At 42.7% G+C, this 26,113-nt stretch overlaps 1 protein-coding gene across 12 annotated transcripts in view; it reads right to left on the bottom strand.

The window, feature by feature from the left end:
- RELL1 (RELT like 1) overlaps positions 1-26,113 on the bottom strand; it is a 109,582-nt gene that overhangs the window by 68,986 nt on the left and 14,483 nt on the right. For 11 of the 12 annotated variants that reach the window (XR_006281133.1, XR_006281132.1, XR_005292546.2 and 8 more), the window contains exons 2-5: positions 18,545-18,787; positions 15,260-15,331; positions 12,098-12,155; positions 9,179-9,418 (exon numbers count right to left, since the gene is read on the bottom strand). Coding sequence is in view for 9 of the 12 variants with exons in the window: in XM_043513981.1 (XP_043369916.1) it covers positions 9,179-9,418; positions 12,098-12,155; positions 15,260-15,331; positions 18,545-18,787 (613 nt within the window). In the remaining 3 variants the exon portion in view is untranslated. Of the gene's footprint in view, positions 1-9,178; positions 9,419-12,097; positions 12,156-15,259; positions 15,332-18,544; positions 18,788-19,443; positions 19,466-26,113 lie in introns of those variants that run through there. The other variant, XM_043513986.1, reaches the window with a different exon arrangement.

Below are 26,113 nucleotides of genomic sequence, written 5' to 3'. Positions count from 1 at the left end.
TTCAACATTCCAATGAGGCAAGTATTATCCCAACTATATACATAGAAAATAAGATATTTTAAAAGGGGCTTTCCAAGAATACAGCAGGAGAGAAGTCTAAAGTTGGGAGTTCCTATCTCAGACGCTAGTGTTTGGACCATACCTACCTCTATTGGAAAAAGAAACAAGATCTCTAATTTTAAAACAAGACTACACTATTGTTGAGCAATCATGAATAGTCCAAAAGCCAAAAAAAAAAACCTGAAACAAGAGAGAAAACTGCATCTTCTGTATTTGATACTTACTGTAAAGACAGTCAAAAGAATGAGCATCTATCTGTAATTCTTGCTTTCTTTTTAGGCAATTGTGTTACTGGATCCACAGCTTTGGATTTCTACTCACACTATGAAGGGATTTTAAAAAATTCCACAGCACAAAATTTTAAAGCCACCTGGCTCTGAGGCAAAAGTATAATTCATTACTGTCCTTGACTAGATTAAAAAGAACATATTAACCATATCAGCCCATGCTGAAGTGAAATTTACTTTATTGTGCTCCTTAAGCATCTTCCATTTCCATCCCCTCAAAGAAAGTGTAAACAGTCAGACATACAACGTCACAGACTTCAGGGTTCAAGCACTAAACTGCAAATACTCATGTCAACATGCTATGCACATGAGCAGATGAGAGGAAGAACCTGAGTCCAGGTCTTCTGTGGTTCCTATGTTGGTGAAGGCATTCATCCATTAAAAAAAAAAAAAAAGATCCTATTTTGAGGGAAACTTGGAGCTTGTTGACTTCCCCACCTAAGTGTAGGAGGTAGGGAATATGCACACAATTATGCTGGAACCCTGAAGTTCCAAAGACTCAGTATAAATCTGAATGTTATTAAAGTATGGGGACCCATCAAGAATTTCATGACAACAGCAGATTAGTGCAAGGCACAGGTTTTTAGGCCTCATTTTGTGCCTTCTGGGAGGTGGTACTTTAATCTCCTTGCTCCATTTAGAGGTTGTGACTAGAATGGGAAGCCTGAGGAGTGGTGACATAGCTAGGTGAAGAAAACAGGATGAGGAGCCAGAGGTGGGCAAGAGATAGGACTTAGAAAAGGCTAGGCTGAAGGGGACAGAGCAGAAGGGGTCAAGTTGGGGCTGGGGGGGGTGCGCAGAATGGGCAGACAGGTCTGTTATCACTAGAGAACATGACTCCCGCTCAGAGACTGGGGTGGAACCCATGATTCCCAAATCTCATCATTCCTTTGGTGTCAGAAAAATCTGTGAAAGTCTCTGGTAAAGTGTCTCATCCCCCTCCACACAGAGAATGACAACAGTCACTTTGCTCGAATAGCAAAGTTCCATGTAGCAGACACTGCTGATGACCCATGTGCGTTAATACGATGCCACATGTTAGAATTTCTAAGTTTGCATTCATAAAAACCAGCAGCACGCGTGCACACACACCAAGAGAACATTACAGTTGTAAAGTCAAGCACTCAAAAGATAGGAAATGCCAGAATAAAGGTTTCTGTGCAGTCTTAATTCAGCCCTCTGAGGTGTATGTCTTACGATACAGTTTCTAATTACATTCTAGATCTTGCCTCAGTCATATGCATTCACAATGCTGCTGCAAAGATAATTTTCCTCTCCCACTGCTTTGACCTCTCTTTGCATCCAGTCTCCCCTCTCTATGCATATCTCAACTAGCTCCCCTTTCTCTCCCCCAAGAAATATAAGCTACTTGCTTTCACTTTCAGTCTTTCATAGCCTATCCCATCCTATCAATTCTCATTCATTACCAAGGTGTTGGATCACACCTCCAATCTGCCCATTGCCCACTTGTTAAATTTTCAAATAAGCATCTTAGTGCATTTTCCCATGCTGTCCCTTCACACTTGGGAGGAGCTCCATATAAAATCTGCAAAACTAGCTCATCCTCCTCCTTCAAACTCTCCTTTTCTACAGGGCCTACAAAAAACATGACAATGGTTATGTTGATGATGTGCTGAGACCACTGACCAACATTGTCTCACTGTTTCCTTGTACTTCCCCATCTGTCATTTTTTGTCTTATACTTAAGACTATGGCCTTGGCTACATTTGCGAGTTACAGCTCAATAAAGAAGCCCTGACCGCACTAGCTCACTGCCCATCCACACTGGCAAGGCACGTAGAGCGCTTTGACTCCGTAGCTACAGTGCTCCTGGTACTCCACCTTGGTGAGTGGAATAACGTGCGCCCCCGCTGGAGCACCGCAGCACCAGTGTGGACACTCTGGTAGTGTGCTATGATCAGCCTCCACAAGCGTCCCACAATGCCTGTGCTAGCCACTCTGGTCATCACTTTGACCTCTACTGCCTGGCCCTCAGGTGACCAACCATCAGACCCGCCCTTTAAATTCTCTGGGAATTTTGAAAAATCCTTTCCTGTTTGCTCAACCACGCGTGGAGTGCTCTCAGCAAATCTTTCCAGGTGACCATGCCTCCACATGCCAGGTGAGCCCCAGTATGGAGCAATGGCGAGTTGCTGGACCTCATCGGTATTTGGGAGGAGGAAGCTGTCCAGTTCCAGCTGGGCTCCAACCATAGGAATTACGATACCTTTGGGCAGATATCAAGGGACATGATGGAAAGGGGCCATGACCAGGACGCACTGCAGTGCAGAATTAAACTGAAGGAGCTATGGCATGCCTACCGCAAACCCCATGAGGCAAACAACCGCTCTGGTGCTGCCCCCGTGACCTGCCGTTTCTACAAAGAGCTGGGAGCGACCCCACCTCCACTTCAGAGACCAACATGGACGCTTCAGAGCCCAGTGCAACAAGGGAGGAGGAGGAGGAGCAGCAAAGCGGGAGCAAGTGTGCTGAGGCAGAGGAAGACACCCTGGAATCCCTAGATGCAAGCAGCCAGGAGCTGTTCTCAAGCCAGGAGGAAGGTAGCCAGTCGCAGCGGCCAGTGCTTGGGGAAGGACAAACACCAGATGAGGTTCCCGGTAAGTGGCTTTTATTTTGGGAAGAAAGTTATTCGGTGTGGGCTCTTGGGGCGAGGAGCGTTAGGGCTGCATGCATGCCTAGATGCGGAATAGGTGCTGATGTGCTCTCTCACATCGCGGTAACTGGCCTCAGTGATCTCTTCAAAGGTCTCATCCAGAACTTGGGCAACGCGCTTGCGCAGGTTTCTCGGGAGAGCCACTGTGGTCCTGTGTATTTTCCATCGAATGCATCCGAAGAAGTGAGTTGTAGCTCACGAAAGCTTATGCTCAAATAAATTTGTTAGGTTCTAAGGTGCCACAAGTACTCCTTTTCTTTTGTGTGAATACAGACTAACACGGCTGCTACTCTGAAACCTGTCATTATGCAAGGCACTGAATTTAGCCGTATGGAGTGGAAATCTATCAACTTCATGAAAAAACTCAAACAGATACAGACAGACAGACATCTTCCTCTCCAAATGCAAACAGATGGACATCATACCAAAAGGACTGAAGGTAAAAAATCCATTACAATCTACATACCACACAGACTAAGCTGATAGTTTCACTCTCAAGAAACTGCGGAACCACCTGATCAACATCCTCTACAGCAAACAGGGAAAGATTAAGAATGAGCTCTCAAAACTGGATACTCTCAAAGAACCAACCTTCCACACAAACTTCCTCACTTTACAAAAACTAGACAAGCCATCTACAACACACACTTTGCTTCTCTACAAAAGAAAAAGGACACTAAAGTATCTAAACTACTACATGCCACAAGGGACCACAATAGTGGTTCCCTTAATCCACCCAGCAATATATTAATCTATCCAACTATACTCTTAGCCCAGCAGAAGAATCTGTCCTATCTCGGGGCCTCTCCTTTTGCCCCTCCACCCTCACAAACATGATACAGTTCTGTGGTGACCTAGAATCCTATTTTAGACGTCTCCGACTCAAGGAATATTTCCAACACACCTCTGACCAACATATTAACCCACAGAGACCTTCCTACCAACATTACAAAAAGAAGGATTCTGGGTGGACTCCTCCTGAAGGTCGAAACAACAGACTGGACTTCTACATAGAGTGCTTCCGCCAACATGCACGGGCTGAAATTGTGGAAAAGCAGCATCACTTGCCCCATAACCTCAGCCGTGCAGAACACAATGCCATCCACAGCCTCAGAAAACAACTCTGACATCATAATCAAAAAGGCTGCAAAGGAGGTGCTGTAGTCATCATGACTATGTTGGAATATGAACAAGAGGCTACTAGACAGCTCTCCAACACCACTTTCTACAAGCCATTATCCTCTGATCCCACTGAGGGTTACCAAAAGAAACTACACCATTTGCTCAAGAAACTCCCTGAAAAAGCACAAGAACAAATCCGCACAGACACACCCCTGAAACCCCGATCTGGGGTATTCTATCTGCTACCCAAGATCCATAAACCTGGAAATCCTGGACACCCCATCATCTTAGGCATTGGCACCCTGACAGCAGGATTGTCTGGCTATGTAGACTCCCTCCTCAGGCCCTACGCTATCAGCACTCCCAGCTATCTTCGAGACACCAATCACTTCCTGAGGAAACTACAATCCATCGGTGATCTTCCTAAAAACACCATCCTAGCCACTATGGATGTAGAAGCCCTCTACACCAACATTCCACACAAAAATGGACTACAAGCCATCAGGAACAGTATCCCCGATAATGTCACAGCTAACCTGGTGGCTAAACTTTGTGACTTTGTCCTCACCCATAACTATTTCACATTTGGGGACAATGTATACCTTCAAATCAGCGGCACTGAGATGGTTACCCGCATGGCCCCACAGTATGCCAACATTTTTATGGCTGACTTAGAACAACGCTTCCTCAGCTCTCGTCCCTAATGCCCCTACTATACTTGCGCTACATTGATGACATCTTCATCATCTGGACCCATGGAAAAGAAGCCCTTGAGGAATTCCACTATGATTTCAACAATTTCCATCCCACCATCAACCTCAGCCTGGACCAGTCCACACAAGAGATCCACTTCCTGGACACTACGATGCTAATAAGCGATGGTCACATAAACACCACCCTATATTGGAAACCTACTGACCACTATTCCTACCTAAATGCCTCTAGCTTTCATCCAGATCACACCACACGATCCATTGTCTACAGCCAATCTCTATGATATAACCGCGTTTGCTCCAACCTCTCAGATAGAGACAAACACCTACAAGGTCTCTATCATGCATTCTTACAACTACAATACCCACCCGCTGAAGTGAAGAAACAGATTGACAGAGCCAGAAGAGTACCCAGAAGTCACCTACTACACGACAGGCCAACAAAGAAAACAACAGAACGCCACTAACCTTCACCTTCAGCCCCCAACTAAAACGTCTCCAACGCATCATCAAGGATCTACAACCTATCCTGAAGGACGACCCTTCACTCTCACAGATCTTGGGAGACAGGCCAGTCCTTACTTACAAACAGCCCCCCAACCTGAAGCAAATACTCACCAGCAACCACACACCACACAACTAACCCAGGAACCCATCCTTGCAACAAAGCCTGTTGCCAACTGTGTCCACATATCTATTCAGGGGACACCATCATAGGGCCTAATCACATCAGCCACACTATCAGAGGCTCGTTCACCTGCGCATCTACCAATATGATATATGCCATCATGTGCCAGCAATGCCCCTCTGCCATGTACATTGGTCAAACTGGACAGTCTCTACGTAAAAGAATAATTGGACACAAATAAGACGTCAAGAATTATAACATTCAAAAACCAGTCGGAGAACACTTCAATCTCTCCAGTCACTCAATTACAGACCTGAGGGTGGCTATACTTCAACAAAAAAACTTCAAAAACAGACTCCAACGAGAGACTGCTGAATTGGAATTAATTTGCAAACTGGATACAATTAACTTAGGCTTGAATAGAGACTGGGAGTGGATGGGTCATTACACAAAGTAAAACTATTTCCCCATGTTATTTCTTTCCCCCCCCCCACGCCACCCCCCACTGTTCCTCAGACGTTCTTGTTAACTGCTGGAAATGGCCCACCTTGATTATCACCATAAAATGTTTTCCTCCTCTCCCCCCCTTCCTGCTGGTAATAGCTCATCTTAAGTGATCACTCTCCTTACAGTGTGTATGATAAAACCCATTGTTTCACGGGTGTGTGTGTGTGTGTGTGTGTGTATAAAAATCTCCCCATTGTATTTTCCACCGAATGCATCCGATGAAGTGAGCTGTAGCTCACAAAAACTTATGCTCAAATAAATTTGTTAGTCTCTAAGGTGCCACAAGTACTCCTTTTCTTCTTACTGTGGTCCTTGTCCCAGTCAGGCTAACTTGTCCGCGCCATTGTGCCATGAGGGGCGAGGGGACCATTGCTGCATACAGGCAAGCGGCATATGAGCCAAAGTAAAAGCCACACTGCAGTAGAAGACCCTCCCTTGCTTCCTTAGAAGCAAGAGATCTTCCAGGACGAATTCCTGCGGAAAATGTGGGGACAGTGTTCAGTATAGGGCCCCCTGCCGCGTTGGCTCCCCAAAGGCACAGAAACCCAGAGGACAGTACAGCCGTGAAACAAATCAGTCACGCTTGACCCTGTGCTGACTCACCATTTTGGGGCTCCCGTGGGTTGTGTGCTCTCGCTTTGAAACGGGCCAGTTATGCTATTGTGTAGACTGTGCTTGCCTTTAAGTATGGGGAATCATTGCTCTGTCTGGTGTGAACAATGCTGCCTCTGTTAAGTGTTGCATTTTGCCTTTACAGATGCAACCTTGAGATCTCAGCCATCCGTGTTCTCTCCAAAGAATCAGAAAGAGGCCACGCAGAAGCAAGGAAGACATGTTGCATGAAGTAATGCAGCATTCAAGTAATGAAAATCAAAAAGTGCAGGAGTGGCAGGAGAGTGAAAGGAGGGTCCACCAGCAGAATGCGGATCGCCAGCACCAAAGCATAGAGTGGCTGCTAAGCATCATGGAGCGCCAAGCAGACTCGATTCCGGCGCTCGTAGCAATGCAGGCAGAGCACTACCACGCCCTCCCCCCACCCCTTGTCCCAAAACTCTTTCCCTTGTGCCCCATGTCACCTCCAGCCCACTTTCCCCACCATCCAGGTTCTTACCACCACCCATTGCCTCCAACACTTGTAGCTTCACCACCCAGCCCTGAAAACTACGACCCTTACCCAATGCACTCAACCCCCATCACCATGCAGTATAGCCATCCTCAAGTGCAGCACTCATTGCACAGTACTCCGGACAGTACATAGGCAAATCTGTGATTGTACCAGGGCTTCATGAGCTACGGCATTAAAGGGTAAGCGGGGTCTCCAAGAATCACAATGGGCATTTTGACTTCCCCTACGGTGATCTTCTGGTCTGGAAAAAAGAGTCCCAGCTTGCAGCTTCTTGAACAGGCCAGTGTTCTGAAAGATGCCTGCGTTAATGTCAATGAAACGCCCACGGCGATCCACAAGTGTCTGGAGAGCCATTGAGAAATACCCCTTCCGATTAACATATTCGGAGGCTAGGTGGGCTGGTGCCAGAATTGGAATATGCGTCCTGTCTATTGCCCCTCTGCAGTTAGGGAAACCCATCTGTGTAAAGTCATCTACGTCATGCACGTTACCCGGAATCATGGTTCTTCTGAGCAGGATGGGATTAATGGCCCTGCAAATTCGCATCAACACGATTCCAACGGTCGACTTCCCCACTCCAAACTGGTTAGCGACCGATCGGTAGCTGTCTGGAGTTGCCAGCTTCCAGATTGCAATAGCCACCCGCTTCTCCACTGTTAGGGCAGCTCTCAATCTCATGTCCTTGCACCACAGGGCTGGGGTGAGCTCCTCACACAGCCCCATGAAAGTGGCTTTTCTCATCCGAAAGTTCTGCAGCCACTGTTCGTCATCCCAGACTTGCATGACGATGTGATCCCACCACTCAGTGCTTGTTTCCCCAGCCCACTGCGTTCCACGGTGGTAAGCATATCCGTGAATGCCACAAGCTTGTGTCATATGCGTTCCTCGAGTCGATATCATCAGAGCCCTCACTGTCACTTTGGATCATAAGGAATAACTCTACTGCCAAACATGACATGCTGACGAGACTTGTCAGCATACTCCTCAGTAGTTCGGTCTCCATTCCTGCAGACCGAAAGGGAAGACAGAGCGCGCAGTACAAAAAACGTTGAAAGATGAAGCCAAACGCGGACGGAAGCAAAGGGAATGCTGGGATGCGAACCGATGCGTCATGGGGCGTTGGGACAGGACCCAGAATGTCCCGCTCCCCTGCCCCCTTCTCACAAGTCACAGCGCCAGAATGGGAAGAGGTGCTCTGTGGGATAGCTGGCCATAATGCACCGCTCCCAATGCTGCTGCAAGTGCCACAAATATGGCTACACCAGTGTGCTTGCAGCTGTCAGTGTGGACAGACTGCAGCGCCTTCCCAACTGCACTCTACGAAGGCGGGTTTAACTCACAGCGCTCTACATCTGCAAGTGTAGCCATGCCCTATGACTACACTGCAAGTGCTTCAGCAGCACACCAACACAGGAGCAGCTACAGTGCTGTAGCATAGACGCTCACTACAGTGACAGAAGGGGGGTTTCCATCGCTTGATGGGTGGTCGTTAGATTGACAGAAGAATTCTTCCATCTACAGTGGAGTTAGGTCAACATAACTACATCACACAGGGAATGAAAATTTTTATTGCCCAGAGCAATGTAATTAGAATGACCTAAGTTTTAGGTGTAGACTAGGCCTTAGACTAAAGTAAGTTCTTTGGGGCAGAGGCTGTCTTTTTATTCTGCATTTGGGCAGCATATAGCATAATGGGGTCCTGGTCCATGACTAGGGCTCCAGACACTAATGGTAATACAAATTAATTATTAAAATTCTTTCACTTGCCAATATGCTTATCCAAATCCCAATTAAAAAAAAAAAAAAAAAAACACATCTGATCAAAAAAAGAGAACTAGTGAACTGAAAGTTTGGATTTACAGGTCAGACATCTGATGTCTAGGGAAGCAACACAATGCCTTGAAAGTTAATTACAGTCTTGCAATTCAGAAAAATCAATGTGCTGGGCTGTGGCAAGAATCTTTACAGAAGTAGGTGGTAGCAGCATATAACTAATCCAACAGTAAGAATCAGACGAGATAACACGTAAATAAAGCATGAAACAAAACAGAACAGTCTTACCTTCCCACAGAAAGTACCGTAACTTCTCCTTGTCGGCTTTTTCTTTGTTCTTTAGATTTGTTGGTTGGCTTTAAAAGATGCCATCTTTTGTGACTACAGCGAGTACAAACATCCTTCTCTGCTACTCCCCCAACAGTATGCAAGTGATGGCCACGACAGTTATGTTTTGATGGAGTATCACCTGGTGACAAAGGAGAGCCTGGACTTGTAGGACTGCCTGGAGTGGTAGGAGACACAGGGCTATTTTTAAAAACAAAACAAAAAAAATTAACAATGTTTAACTTTAATTACATATAATTGTTCTTCTTAGAAATAGCCTGCCAGTTTCTTTAAATTTAAATAATCGTCTCACCTTATTCTCTGATCACATACCCTAGGGCTGTATCCAGTTAGTTTTAAATTTAGATTGTTGATTCCCCTCCCACCCCACAGAAGGTAGTTTTAGCTGACAAAAAAAGAAACATTAGTCTGGTGTGGAAAAGTCAATAATTTATTCCAGCCTTCTCCCTCCACCCCCCATCCCCTTTTGCTGAGAGAAGAGCACCAGCAGACACCTCCACCCCCCGCTACAAAAAAGGCAGTTTTGCAAATTCACATATACATCTTCATTTTCTCTTGTGAAAAGAGAAAGAGAAGCCAAAACAATTTAGTTGTTCAAATTTTAACTCAACCACACACTCCTGCATCACACAAGATTTTGAAATTGGCCCATATTTGAAAACGGACATCTCTCAAGATTGTAAAGATATTTTCCTCAAAAAACTGCTTCAAGTAAAATAGGAGGTAAAATGAAGGAGAAGGAACAAAGTGTGTAAATAATGCATACACAGGGCTGATTTACACACAGGCTTTGTACAACTATAATTATATTTGTTTAGAAAATGGTATAATTAAAAGTGGAACAACCCTCTTCAGCGTGGATGCAGTTGTGTCAGCCTAAAGGTGTTTATATCGGTGCTGATATAGTTAAACATGTTTTATCAGTACAGACACAAGAACCTTTAGAGACTGGTACAACTGCATCCACAAGAAAGGTATGTCTACAGTGGCAAGTTTCTGCACAACAAGTTATACCACTTTTATTAAGGCGCTAGAATTAAACCGTTATTGCATGTCCACACCACTCCTTGTGACAATGGAGTGCATCCACATTAGCAACTCTTACAATGGCAAAGAGAGCAGTGCATTGTGGTAGTTATTCCACTGTGCAACTGGCTGCAGGGTGCTTTGGGAGGGGTTTGCAATGCCTCATGGGGCAGACATAGCGTCACATAATGTAGGTTTCCCAATCCCGTTGTTCCATGGGCATCCTACTAAATTGCCAGCTGCTTTTCAACTGGGGGGGGAGGGGCAGAGTGTGTGACATGGAGTGTGTGTGTGTATATATGGAATGGGAAGGCGAGGCTGTGTTTTGGGGGACAGTGTGTCAGCATGCTGTCTTGTAAGTTCAGACAGTGGCAGGAAGTAACCAGAACTGAGACAGGGGGAGGGGGAAACCCCGACATCAGCCTCCGCCTCCCTCCCTGTGCTTTCTGCACAGCACTCTCCCTCAATTACACACACACACACACACACACACACACACACACACACACACGTATTCAACAGCACAAGAATTACCACATTAATGGCTTGCTGTGTGTCCTAGAGCAGATCAGCACAGCATGTAAGGGCTGTCAGAAATGGAGCTTTGAAAGGGGAGGGGCGCATGTCTCCAGGGAAGCCGAGTTCAAAACAATGAGCATAGCAGCCACTTGAGGGATTAGGGGACACTTCCAGAGGCCTACTGATTGCTTTCTGCACTGTAATGTGTTTACACTGCCAATAGAGCACTGGACCCTCTGCACTGTAAGGTTTACGACTCGTCAAGGTGGTTTTTTGGCAACGCTGCAACTGAGGAGTTTCTGCGCATTAAGTGACTTGCAGTCTGTACACCTCGGTAGTTACACAGCAGAAAGCTGCTTTAACGCACAGAAACTTGTCAGTGTAGACAAGGCCTAAGAAGGGTTGTTCCACTTTAACTCTCTCATTTTCTAAAACATATATAGTTATATTGGCACATAAAACTGTGTATACTACCCCAAAATATATGCACATTTACAACAGAACAAAGAAAAAAGAAAGATGTATATTTTTTTGAAGTCAAGTTTTGTACAAATCAAGCCCCTAGAAAGCTACTGTCTCTTCCCCTCTCATCTTTCAGATCAGCCTCTAGCAATCTGGGTTAGTTCTCTAGCTGTTAAGTGTTCTGTTAGTTTTTCCAAGCCCTAGCCTTGTTTTAAAGAATTAAACAGGCGTGTAAAGGCTTTATGAGCTACTGTCAATTTTCAATCCCCAGTATGATAGATTTCTACTGCAAATCTCAATGCATACACACAGAATTGAAAGTTTCTCAGAGAAAAGTTTATTTCAGAAGAGAAAGGAAATCTTAGTGAATCAGAGAAAAATAAGCCAATGAAATCAAAATATTCTCTTTTCAACCAATGACTCAGGCAAGTGAGAGCAAAAGAATAGAAAAAACCTGATTAGCAAGTAAAGCAACTTGTGGCAATCTGTATTTTTTCTAATAAGAGATATAGATACCTTGTTTTTATGAAATCAAATGTACATTTCCAGTTTTGATAAAAATGGACACTACATAAACTTACAGGAATAGTGTGACAAGAATGGATGCATTTTTTATTAAAAAAAAAAGTAACTGCATCTTTGAAGTAGCATCCCTGTGATTAAGCTCCCAAATGACTGCTACTGAATGTTCTTGAATCTAAAACTAGAGTGAACAAACTTTCAGTTATCATAATAGCATTTAAAGGATTGCAATTTCACTGAGATTTCAGTTTTAATTAACATAGAATCATTGGTAGGATACATCTTGACATAATAGAGGAAATATACAGAGTTAAAATAGAAAGACCTTACCTTTCAGGATCACACACACTGTTATCTGCCACCATGGCCTTTAACATATCAGCATTTGCTGCAAAAAGCATAAACAGAAATCGTTAGAAGAAATGTGTTGCTATGTCCTTGTATAACCAAAAAGAGATAGTAAAAAGTAAGCAAGCTGAAGACTCTAATTTTGGCCCAGAATCCACTTAGCAAAGGTGCATTAACAGCAATCTCACGAGCTGAACTGAAGGGCTCTGAATTTAGTTCCACCTAGACCGGAGAAGTCTGCATTATGGAATCTCCAAAAGGTAAGCTGCCAACGGCAACAAATAAAAGAAATCTGTATGCAAATAAAATAAATCTGTATGATGAAATATTTTTAAAAGCAGGTTAGACAAACACCTGCCAGGGATGGTCTAGATAATATTTAGTCCTGCCATGAGTGCAGGGGATTGGACTAGACGACCTCTCAAGGTCTCTTCCAGTCCTATGATTCTATGAAATGCTGATTTATTTAAAAACTTATAGGAGTTTATAATTGAGACGGTAAACTTACTCTTGCTATAGAACACATATCTCAGTCCCAATACAAAGTACATACATTACTATCCATGTTATGGAAATGCTTGTCATGCTTAATACCATGCATACAATCTACCAATACTGATAACCTTGTCTAAAAACCATTCGCAGGCCACAAGTCAAAAGATTAGTAGAGTTAATGAATATTTAATTATTTGGATGGATCTCAAAGGCAACATATCAGCCACCATTAAAATAAAGCTGCCTTTTGGTAACATAAGCAGCTGTTTAACAATGCACATTAGTACTACACAACCTTAAGTACACTACAACTTAAGAATTATAGACAGATCACATATTCAAAGGAACATATTGAGGGCCAGTTACTCCCAACCTCCACAAAAAAAGTATTCCAATTATAAACAAGTGAATTCTGAATTGCCACCACATTCTCTCTTCAGGGTATTTATGAATGTACAGAAAACGGCAGGAGCTGCAACCCTTCAACTGTGAAAAGCCTAAATTTCCAAAGGAAAATCTGATCCAATTCCCTTAGTTTCTAGGATATCCACATAGATACTAGCCTTTGCATTGCATTTGGCATATTGCTAGAGCTATATTGCTACTGGATCACTAGTTCAGCTACACTGCAGGTTGGATGCCACAAAGGAGAAGTTAATGGTCTAACGGGCAGTCTTAACTTGTACATAAATTTACACTGGGAGGAACTCCTAGAAGAGCAGTTCAATACATAGCAGCTACAACTCTCTAAAAACCCATGTAATCCCAATTGTGTAATGTTGCAAAAAGCAGATTCCATCAATGTTACAGAGGAGAATGCTGCACAGGCACTACTCTCCTGTTTTGGCCTGACAGCCATTCTACTTCATTGCTCCCCTGCAAGCAAGCCTCTGTCCTTAAGTACCTTTGACTATGTATTAACTAACTTGAAACAGAGTGTTTATTTCAATGTTCTAACATGTATATACGATCACACATTGAAACATGCATATAATATGGTGCATTTATGGAAAGGGTGGAGATACGCATATATACTGCTCGCACATATATAAAATATTCAGGGGGTTCTACATTTTGGTATATTGTTAAAGCTCTTCAATAAACCACTTAGTGTACCTTTTCAGCAGGTATTTTTTTTTTAAATTCTTCTACTACCTCTTTCTAAACCAATTTTATTGAATAAATCCAAAGTACTTGTCCTCAGAGGACTCAGTTTAGTGTTTAAGTATTTGAATTACACAAATGCAAAATAAAAAATTTGAAAACAAAAGCAGAAAAACATTTTCCTAATCAGCTAGCCCTTTGTTTGGCCAGGCAGGCAGAATGTGAAGTGATGTTACAGGGGGAAAATCTTACATAACATGGTTGCACAGCTGCTCAGCATTCTTTCCCCCTTCCAAACATTTTTTTCCATTGTTTAGATACAACCATCACAAAGTAAACAGATGTCCTGTTTTCCCTACTTTGCTGAAAACCTTTGCCTCAGTCACACATGTGCAGTAGTCGGAATTTGCCCCTCCATTCCAAGCCATTCAGTGTGATGGTAATATTTAAATACTCCCAAATAGGCTTTGACATTACCATTAAGCGAACAAGCTAGTTCTTTTATCTTCTTTTAAAAATAAGAACATTCAGGCTCTTGCAAAGACTGCGAAGTTTCTATTATTTCTAATGACAGGAAAAGCAAGTTTGCAGCATTTTAGCTGTGTGGGTTCCAGGATATTAGACAAGATGGGTGAGATATTTTTTATTGGTCCAACTTCTGTTGGTGAAAGAGAAGTTAAACTTCCAACATGAACCAACCTTCCCCCCAACCCCCCCAAAAAATTAACTTCAGAAGATATGGAAAGTCTCATTCTAAAAAGCAATTTCAGAATGCTAAGTGTGTGCAAACAAGAAGGTATGAGAGCACATCCGAATGAAGCAAGCCCTAATATGCTGAGGAAACACTGACATTATGACAGGTTTCAGAGTAGCAGCCATGTTAGTCTGTAGTTGCAAAAAGAAAAGGAGTACTTGTGGCTCCTTAGCGACCAAAAAATTTATTTGAGCATAAGCTTTCGTGAGTTACACCTCACTTCATCGGATGCATTCAGTGGAAAATACAGTGGGGAGATTTATATACATAGAGAACATGAAACAATGGGTGTTACCATACACACTGTAACAAGAGCGATCAGGTAAGGTGAGCTATTACTGGGGGCGGGCGCGCAGGACGGGACCTTTTGTAGTGATAATAAGATGGTCATTTCCAGCAGTTGACAAGAACTTCTACACAAAGTAAAGCTATTTCCCCCACCCCCCACTGTTCCTCAGACACTCTTGTCAACTGCTGGAAATGGCCCACCTTGATTATCACTACAAAAGCCCCCGCCCCACAGCAATAGCTCACCTTAAGTGATTACGTTATGGTTTTCAGAGTAGCAGCCTTGTTAGTCTGTATTCGCAAAAAGAAAAGGAGTACTTGTGGCACTTTAGAGACTAACAAATTTATTTGAGCACGTTACAGTGTGTATAGTAACACCCATTGTTTCATGTTCTCTATGCATATAGTACTCCTTTTCTTTTGATACTATGTAGCTTTTTAAATTGCATCAGAGGGATTCACATCTTTAACGGAGAACACTGTACACTGATGTTAAACTGTACCTTCATTTTCCATAATGATGTTGACGATTCGCCCCACAGTATCGTTATTGTCACTTACACTTTCATTCATTTCTATGGGGAGGAACAACATATAGTCAGTATTACAGCCTCCTAGAAATTTTTTTCTTATGGTAAAGTAAGGAGAACATCTCATTTTTTAAATATATATATTTATTCCGTAAGTATTATGTCACTGCCATATTAAAAAAACAAAACATTTTTTATGGATTTTAGTAACAATCCTGAAGACAGTCCTGCAGCCCTTATTCAGGCAAGATTCTCTCACTAAAGAGATCAGGACTGAGTTCTTAAGTTCCATATTTTATGTATTTCATCTAATACCCCCTGAAAACTCAAAGTTTTCATAAAACTTTGAAATATCAAAGTTCTATCATCACTTTCATCCTCCTCCTCACCTCAATTTTAAGAGCAGAAGGAATATAAGTCTCAGCAGAAAATGGGTTTGGAGATTAAGTTACCACATATGGAATACTTCACACTTGACTAGCAGCAAATTAATGAGTTGTTGCAGGGAAGCTTGCACTGCTATATTGTTAACCTCTAAGACTATAAATTCAGCGCCTTTCATTACAACTAGGAAGACAGGAGTCAAGTACTGCCAGCCCCAAGCATTCAAATATCAAGAGCCAGAATCTCCCAAAATCATGAGATCATCTTAAAAATTGAAAGATTTTATAAAAATACTAAATTTTAGATTTTTGTTTGTCTTCTAGAGTTTGAATCTTTAGGATTTGCATTTTCAAGCTTTTCCACACAACACAGGGATAGAAACATTTTTTTAAATGAAAGCCAAGATTTTCATTTAACAGCATGACTCCAGGAGCCAGGGCTTTAAGAAAAAGCACTTAAATATAATGAGTATATAAATATACCTGTGTAAAAAAATCTCTGAATTGAGAACTCTGGTGGGGGAGTCTCACAAAAAGCCTTCTCAAAGTAGTTTAAGGGGTAAAAATTGACTTTGTGACTGTGCATAATGAATACACCACTGCCTTCCACCCTGTTATAGGGTTGACAACTTTCTAATCCCTGAAAACCAAACACCCCTCTCCCACGGTCCCACCCCCTGCCCCGCCTCCTCCTCCAAGGCTCTGCCCACCACCCCACCTGTCCCCCACCCCAGCCCGTTACTCGTTCCCTCATCCCCTGGGACTCACCTGCCACCTGCAGAGCTGGGCTGGGAGGAGCTGGCGCAGAGCCTGCCCAATCAGGGCACAGCAGGGGTCAGTCCCCACACCAAGGGACTGGCGAAATCAGGGCACACTGGAGTGGGAGGGCAGTTCCCGGAGCAAGGGGATGGGGTGGGGAATTCGGGGCACAATGGGGTCCATCCCTAGAGCAAGAGACTGGGGCAGAGGGGGAATTGGTCCCCAGAGTGAGGGGCCAGGGTGGGGAAATCAGGGCACAGCACAGTGGGGGTGGGGTTGATCCCCAGAGTGAGGAGCTGGGGAATCAAGGCAAAGCAGGAGGGTCCCCAGAGTGAGGGGCTGGGAAATCAGAACACAGAGGGGCAGGAGGGCAGACAGGTTACCCCTGGTTGGCACCGGTACCTACTTTGGAGCCTGGTCCAGGAGCCAATCAGTTCTCTCTGTCAGGCGGGGGGAGGAGGAGGGGGGAAGAGCAGCAGCTGCTAAGCAGAGCCACTCCTCCAGGCTCCAGCAGCAGCAGCTGCTCTTCCTGTCCCCCGGTGGCAGAGGCCGCTGACCAAAGGCTGCCAGTTTCCCTTTTCGACCGGACAGTCCAGTCGAAAACGGGACACCTGGCAACCCTATGTGGCAACAAAAATATAGAAAGAGTCACTTCCTTACTCACTATTTTAATTTTATTAGAACAGGAAAGGCAGCATTATCCCTAAAGCTACTTAGTCTCTCTGCATCTCTGAGGAGTTCCTGCCTGTCTCCTGAAGAGAACCCACCCTTCCATTCCTACCTGACTTCCAGCTACAAAGTTAAAGAAAAATACCCACGGCTCACAGGATCTCCCAATAAAGACAGCAACAGGAACAACCTACCAGGCATAAGCTTTTCTCCTCTGCTCCCAAATCAAATAAGTAACTTCAGCACCACATGCTACTGAATTCATGGAGCCACTAACACACACTGCAAGTACTTTTTGACAAGTAAGGGGACAAGAACAAGAGCACAAAGAAAAAATGTTAAAGGGGGGGAGGGGGAAGGAAAAGACGAAGGGGAAAAAAATGATAGCAGCAAATGTGTTAAGGCCTGACATCAAAGAATATAGCCAGAGCACACCAATGTTCCAATCCATCACAACAGGGGAGAAGAGAGAGGGTGGAAACCGTAGTATTAGAGTATTAAATGTACTCAAATAAAATTCAAGCATCTGCACTGTTAAACATATACCAAAAAGTTATGCTTTAAAAAAGGCTGGTTTATGGATGTCAGTCTTTAAAAGAGTTATGCACTGCATACTATTGCCGCAGATAGTAGATGAAAAGTGGGTTAGCTATTCAAATCTTAGTTTATAGTCACAAAAGCTATAAAGTATTTTGTATGCAGTGTTGTTGTAGCGCAAGGGTTGGCAACCTGTCAAAAGTGGTGTGCCAAGCATTCATTTATTCACTCTAATTTAAGGTTAGGCATACCAATAATACATTTTCATGTTGTTAGAAGGTCTCTTTCTATAAGTCTAGAATATATAACTAAACTATTGTTGTATGTAAAGTCAATAAGGTTTTTAAAATGTTTAAGAAGCTTCATTTAAAATTAAATTAAAATGCAGAGCCCCCCAGACCGGTGGCCAGGACCCGGGCAGCGTGAGTGCCACTGAAAATCAGCTGGCATACCGCCTTTGGCATGCATGCCATAGGTTGCCTACCCCTGTTATAGCGTGTTGGTCCGAGGACATTAGAGATACAAGGTTGGTGAGGTAATATCTTTTATTTGACCAAGGTCTGTTGATAAGAGAGACACTAAGAGCCCATCTTATCAATAGACCTTGGTCAAATAAAAGATATTACCTCACCAACCTTGTCTCCATGAAGTATTTTGGACACTTTGATCCTTCAAAAAAAGGTTTTAAAAAGTATATTTTAGAGGACTGGCATTGGGAATTGGCAGAATTTCCTAATAGAGGTCACTTGGAAATGGCCAAAAGTAATTACCATTTGATTGTCTGTTAAGTCAATGTTCTTAAACTATTTAATCGAGGATCTGTATTATGAGAGAGAACTCCAGCTATGGATCATTCCAGATTAGTAACATACTGCATAAAAATGAACAAAAAGACATTGACATTACTTACCTATCTTTTCTCGAAGCTTTTCCTCTTCAATTTCTTGCTCGGCCTCTGTTCTACACCGATATCCTTTTTTCTTAAGCACGTGACAGATGAGGATCCCCAAAAGGCCCATGATGAAAAAGACAGGAACCAACCCATAAGCAAGATATTCTGGATGCATGCCACTTCCTATGTGATCATTGACAGCTTGAGATGTAGTACTTTCTAAACCATGGCTTGCCAAAATATTAGGAAAATCTTGATTTCCTATGTAAAATAAATACATGGTTATGAAGCACAGTTCTAGATAATACTTTGCACTTTCAAGCAGCTCTGACTTTAGGCTCTCAAAGGATTGGGTGAATTATGAGCATGATCCTAAGACCACTGAAGTCAATGGGAGTCTTTCCACTGATGGATCCAGGTCTACTGATGAATTAAGCCTCAAACCCCTATAAGTAGTAGGTATTCTCTTTTACAGATGGCAAAACGAGCACAAAAGGTAAAGCAACTTGCTTAAGGACACAGCAGTTCAGTGGCAGAGCTGGGAACAGAAGTCAAGAGTCTAGCCCTGTTGGCCCCAGCTCTACCCACTGGGCAACAATCCTTCCACAAACATTCATTATATTTCAAAATAAGGAGAGAAAATGTCAAACTTTCTTTTAATATAGTTAAATCAAAGTTTACGTCAACACAGATCCTTGAAGATATCATGAATTTCATTTTGTTTAGCTCAGACATACAATTTAAGACAGAAAATCACTAGGTTGATATCTCACCTATGCATCTAGTCACAATGAGAAATTGACGAGGGCTGTCACCATAAAGATGGCCCATTTTACAATACTTTCTGTATGATCTGAAAGGGGAAGTATATGTACTGTCACAGATCATTACAATAGTTCATTGAATTGGAAGCATACCTGCAACTCTGCAGCTATTATGTTGCACTGGAATACTATCTACTGTTAGGATTATGCCTCTGAAGCTGCTGTTTAAACCATGCTCAGATGCACCCCCAAATTCACCACCTCACCACACAAGAAGTGATGCAGACTTCCAAAATGCTGCCCAATGTTACCAGTGGCTAAATACTATCCATTACGCATCCTTACCTGGGACAAAATGGAAAAAAAGAACATCAGTGGAATGACGAGTGGAAATTGATCTGATGTAAAATGAAAAGCAGTTCACATCTAATCTAAAATACCTAACAGGTTCTACTGGAGGCAAACCAAATACCTGGCCATTAACTTTAATGAATATGCAATTTTTTCTATGCCTCCCTATCACTCATCATTTGGTCCTACCACATTGAAAGTTCATTCGTCCCACTCCCATCCCGCTGTGGATAAACATTATCCACACCTACATCTCAGAAGCACTAAATAACTCCGTTACCTCCCCTGGGATTCAAGGATAACCCAACACCACTTTAAAAATAGGACCCTTGCAGCTCTCATCTTCCATACAAAAAATTGAGATATTGGAAGGATCCATATCTTCCCTATCTAAGAGGGGAAACTCTATTTAGCACCAAAGATTATTGGAGCACCAAACTTTCAGCTTTCCCTGGGGGTGCTCCACCCCCACTCTATCCCTTCCCCCAAGTCTCCACCCTTGTCCTGTCTCTTTCCCGAGGCTCCGCCCTGTCTCTTCCTGCCCCTGCTCTGCCCCAACATCCCCTAGAGTGCCCTGCCCTCACTCCGCCTCTTCCACCCCCACTCCTCCCCTCCCCCCAGCGCCTCCCTCCCACCATTGGGTGGGAGATGCGGGGGGAAGGGGAGGAACTGATCTGCAGAGCCCACCAAACAACTGCTTGGGGGGTGGCTGCTGAGCACCCACTATTTTTTTTATGGGTGCTCTAGCCCCAGAGCACACACAGAGTCAGTGCCTAGGTTTAGGACGGACCCTTGTAATGGGAAAAATATATATCACCAAATTTAGGAGAGACAACCTGTTCTTCCCATAGTGGGGTACTACAAGACATATAAAGAGGCTTTTACAGCAGAAATAACATTTATTTCATCTTCTTTTACTCTTCCTCCTTAATTTTCACCTCATACTGATCAACAAAGGTGAAAATTATTTTGTTTAACTGTTCTTCAATACAACTACTTAAAAGTTAGTTTCTATTTCCTCACCATAATACTGGCACACAGTTTGGACCAACCTGTAACTTTAAATGCTTCCCACTGAAAAAAAAGTTTACATCCATTATTTGCTTATACCAACTGAAGATTTTATGTACAAACTTTGTCTAATTTGCTCTCTGTACCTTAAGGAACACAAAATGTGCTAAATGGTTTAGGAAACCAGATTGTCATACATGCACAGCAGCTGTTAAAGTGAAAGCAAATATAGTCACCTTTAATGACTTGCTATGTAAAATAATACACACACCCCTAATTTCTAAAAAAGATTCTAGAAGACTTAATATTCTAAATCTGAAGGAAAAAAAGCACAGCTTGTGCCAAGAACTTATACATTATAACGCAAGTGAAATATTTGTTCTATACTGACATTTAAACTCTCACAAAAATTTCACTAATCAGCTGAATAAAAAAAAGTGTACTGGTATGGACGTAGAGGCAGATTGGCCTTTCTGGAATAGGAAATACTTGCAAATGTTTTAAAGACAGCAGTCAATGTATCAGGTTTTACTGTATATGGCTCATTTTGATTAAGAGACCAATCTTGGTTTTATCTGTACCTTACTATTTGAGTACTCCAAATTATTTCTACATAGCATCTGCCCCTGCTACTAAATCACAGGCATATCAGCTTGTAGGTCTGCCTTACCTAAAGATATTAAATATTGCAGAGAATGCTTTCCTTTCCACTATCATCCCTCTTTCCTCCCTGTCCCATCCCCCTCCAAATAATTTTGAAGTTTGGAAGGAAAGTCAGATGGCTCAATTAAGAAGACTCACCAACAGCCAGTGGAAAACTACAAAAGGTACGAGAACAACTGCGTAAATGGATTCTCCTACCTAAGATAGGTATTTTGAGAGTGCTCTTGTTTTAGGCTGAGCGCCACTTATGGACTAGGCACGATGAAGGCATCCTCTCTGCTACAGCAGTTAAGTCTACAGTTACCTGTGCCAACCTCGCTAGCTTCCTTTGTACTGCTCAGATGGCTTGGCTTCTATCCCATTCATCCAGTTCCTCCTTTTGTTTCTCTCACCCCCCCCATCTAATTTCCCTTGAATTTTGCAATATTCTTGGATTTATGGTTCTGTGATATCAACAGTTGGGATGGAAAAAGGAAATGCTGCAGCTCAGCCTTCAGAAGTGTCATTACATTTTTTTTTTAACCTAATTCTGGAGAGAGAGAAAGGGACCCGTGTGCATGTGCGTGAAAAGGAGGAGGAAGTGAGAAGAAACCTTTGCAGGTTAGGTTTAAATATTTTGTAAGTATAGACTCAAACAGCAATATAGCTTGGAATGGGACTGATAAATATTTAAATTTGTATTTGAAATGTATTTAAAAATTTTAAAGGTATACTCTGTACTATAAGGTACGTTACTAGATACTTGTTTTTAGTTACTGCAACAACAGTGTGTTTGCACAAAATGGCTTGAAAAAAAGAGGATGAAGGGAATGCAAGTCTATTAAGAATTTTATGAAGTTTTTGCAAAAAGTGAAAGATCTCTAGCAAGTTTTTTCTCTGCAGAAACATTTGTGCAATTTGATAATTTAATATAAATAAATGTAACTTAGATTTGAAATACACGAACCATGTACTCGCTATTCCCTCTTTGCTGAAGATCTTTAGCAAGAATGTTGAAGGATCTTAATAGTGATGTTACATGATGACAACCTGGAACTGTAGCTTTCCCCAAAAGCAAGCAAGGAAATTCTGATAGCAAGAAGGTGGTTTCCACTAAGGACTTGTCTACACTAGAAGAAGTTTTACCCACAGAAGTTCCTATGGAATACTGCTACTCACAGCTATTTTAAACAGAGAGAGTTGACATTTGGCTATTTTTTTTTTTTTTGCAGTTTTTTTCACTTCACCACCAGAAGCCACACAGATCAGTGGAGCATCTCTTGCCCATTTTAAGGACAGGGTAAGGGATTTTTTCATATTTGCAAGAACCACACTCTCAAGACACAGAGGGGATACAGAGAATGAGCAGAAGATGGCAAAAAAGCTAACCAGCTACCGTAGGTATTCAATGACAAACTGCACACAGTGCAACAGTGTTTTGCGAGCCTGTAGTACAAGCACTGAGTGGTAGGACTGGATCACGATACAAATCTGGGATGATCAGCAATGGCTCCCGAACTTTTGTATGTGGAAGATCACATTCCTTTTGTTATATGCCACATTCATCTGAGCATTAAAGTGCATACACATCAAAACGAGAGCTGCTTAGACAGTAAAGAAATGGGTGGTAATTGTTCTCTGGAAGCTTGCAACCCCACAGTATGCCAACATTTTTATGGCTGACTTAGAACAATGCTTCCTCAGCTCTTGTCCCCTAATGCGCCTTTCTACTCGCTCTACATTGATAACATCATCCTCTGGACCCATGGAAAAGAAGCCCTTGAGGAATTCCACCACGATTTCAACAATTTCCATCCCACCATCAACCTCAACCTGGACCAGTCCACACAAGAGATCCACTTCCTGGACACTACGGTGCTAATAAGCGATGGTCACATAAACACCACCCTATATCGGAAACCTATTGACCGCTATGCTTACCTACATGCCTTCAGCTTTCATCCAGACCACACAACACAATCCATTGTCTACAGCCAAGCTCTACGATATAACCGCGTTTGCTCCAACCCCTCTGACAGAGACAAACACCTACATGATCTCTATCAAGTGTTCTTACAACTACAATACCCACCTGCTGAAGTGAAGAAACAGATTGACAGAGCCAGAAGAGTACCCAGAAGTCACCTACTACACGACAGGCCCAACAAACAGAACGCCACTAGCCATCACCTTCAGCCCCCAACTAAAACCTCTCCAACGCATCATCAAGGATCTACAACCTATCCTGAAGGACAACCCATCACTCTCAAAGATCTTGGGAGACAGGCCAGTCCTTGCTTACAGACAGCCCAACAACCTGAAGCAAATACTCTCACCAGCAACCACATACCACAACTACTAACCCAGGAACCTATCCTTGCAACAAAGCCCGTTGCTAACTGTGTTCACATATCTATTCAGGGGACACCATCATAGGGCCTAATCACATCAGCCACACTATCAGAGGCTCGTTTACCTGTGCATCTACCTATGTGATATATGCCATCATGTGCCAGCAATGCCCCTCTGCCATGTACATTGGCCAAACTGGACAGTCTCTACGTAAAAGAATAAATGGACACAAATCAGACGTCAAGAATGATAACATTCAAAAACCAGTTGGAGAACACTTCAATCTCTTTGGTCACTCGATTACAGACCTAAAAGTGGCAATTCTTCAACAACAACAAAAAAAACTTCAAAAACAGACTCCAATGAGAGACTGCTGAATTGGAATTTGCAAACTGGATACAATTAACTTAGGCTTGAATAAAGACTGGGAGTGGATGGGTCATTACACAAAGTAAAACTATTTTCTCATGTTTATTCTCCTCCCTCCCCCCCCCCGTTCCTCACACGTTCTTGTCAACTGCTGGAAATGGCCCACCTTGATTATCACTATAAAAGGTTTTCCCTCCCCTTTCCCCCCCCCCCCCCGATCTCCTGCTGGTAATAGCTCACCTTTCCTCATCACTCTTGTTAGAGTCTGTATGGTAACACCCATTGTTTCATGTTCTCTGTGTATATAAATCTCCCCACTGTATTTTCCACTGATTGCATCCAATGAAGTGAGCTGTAGCTCACGAAAGCTTATGCTCAAATAAATTTGTTAGTCTCTAAGGTGCCATAAGTACTCCTTTTCTTTTAGCTAGTTATATAAATGACTATGATTTGGACATGTATACATGCATATTTATTTGTTTTTCCTAAAGTTAATTAATTTTTTAGGAAAACGTATCAGAGCGGCCACCAGCAGGAGTTGGCAGCCACACTCTGAGGCTACGAAAGAATTTGTTGTGAGAACCCCTGCCACAGACTACTTAGATATCTGATGCAAAGCCTCTACCTAGTCCAGTTTCTTCCCCAAGCTATAGTTATTTCTGAATTCAGTGCAATAGTGGTAAAAGTGTCTGCCCAAAATTTTCAACCAGGGCTTTACTGCAGGACTCCTGTGAAAGAAAAATAGCCTCCAGCTGCTGCCTCCCAAGCAAGGTCTATGTTCTGTTAGAAGCAATCATAATTAGCTATGGCCAAGAACATCAATGTATAGCCCACACATCACTGACTACTTCATAGTCCCTAGAATGATTCTACAGCAGTGGGTCTCAAACTTTTCTACTGGCAACTCCTTTCACATCGCAAGCCTCTGAGTGTGACCCCCCTTAATAAATATATTAAACAGTATGTTGAACTTAACACGATTTATACATGCTGGAGAAAAGCAGGGTTTGGGGTGGAGGTTGACAGCTCACCACCCCCCATGTAATGACCTCGCGATCACCTGAGGGGTCCCGACCCCCAGTTTGAGAACCCCTGTTCTACAGATTCTGAGAAGGGGTGAACATGAACCGTGTTTCCCTTTTATTTCCAGTTCAGCTATCTCGGGCCTGGTCTACAATGAAAACTTAGCAACATCACTCAAGGGTGTGAAAAATTCATTAGAAGTAGTTAAGCCAATTTATGCCCAAGTATAGACACAGCTAGGTCAATGGAAGGATTCTTCTGTCGGCCTAGCTACAGCCCCTCAAGGGGATAGATTTACTACAGCGATGGATAAACCCCTTCCGGCACTGTAGAAAGCATATATATTACAGCAGCAGAGCTGCAAAACTCCTGCTGCTGAAACACAGCCATAGCCTCACTCAGTCAAACAGCCTGAGTTAGAGATGGTGAACCACATACTCAGGTTTTTAGTCACTTCCCCCTTAAGGCTTATTAAGCCAAGAAAATATAATGCAGCTTCTTTTCTTATGTTATCTCAGAGATTTAACTGCAGACATCTCAGAACACAAGATTTCATCCCCTTGAAATTGTTTATTAAAAAGGCTGCTTCCAAAAACTTAGTTTTTAACCTTTTAAAACACTATAGTTATTTAAGATTCAAACTTTACTTTTGGATGTGAGTTAACACTTTACATTATTATTTTTCCCTCTCCTTCCTCATGCTCAGGGGTGCCACATCATAGCATTGATTTAAATTTATGTCCTGTGTTAGCAGTCTGAAATTAAGAACTTGGAAAACATTGTAAGTACATAATAGTTTTCCGTAATAACTTGCAAGGGAACATTAACTGGGCCATAAGAAGAAAAACAAATACTAAGACTCCCACCTAAGTAAGAGAACGTCATTTAAATTGAAGAAGTCTCAGATCTATAATGCTGACTCACCACCATTTGAAAACAAGATAGATTCCAATAAAATGTGCCACTATTTTCAGTAGAGGCTGAAAAACCATGTGGCCTGCACATCCAGAGAACTACTATGAAACGTCAACGCTGAAATAAATATTAAACTCCAGTTGGGAGCAGAGTTAACACT

This window comes from Dermochelys coriacea, chromosome 4 (genome assembly GCF_009764565.3).
Source record: "Dermochelys coriacea isolate rDerCor1 chromosome 4, rDerCor1.pri.v4, whole genome shotgun sequence".
NCBI classification, from domain to species: Eukaryota; Metazoa; Chordata; order Testudines; family Dermochelyidae; genus Dermochelys; species Dermochelys coriacea.
This window is presented reverse-complemented; position numbering and strand designations above follow the sequence as displayed.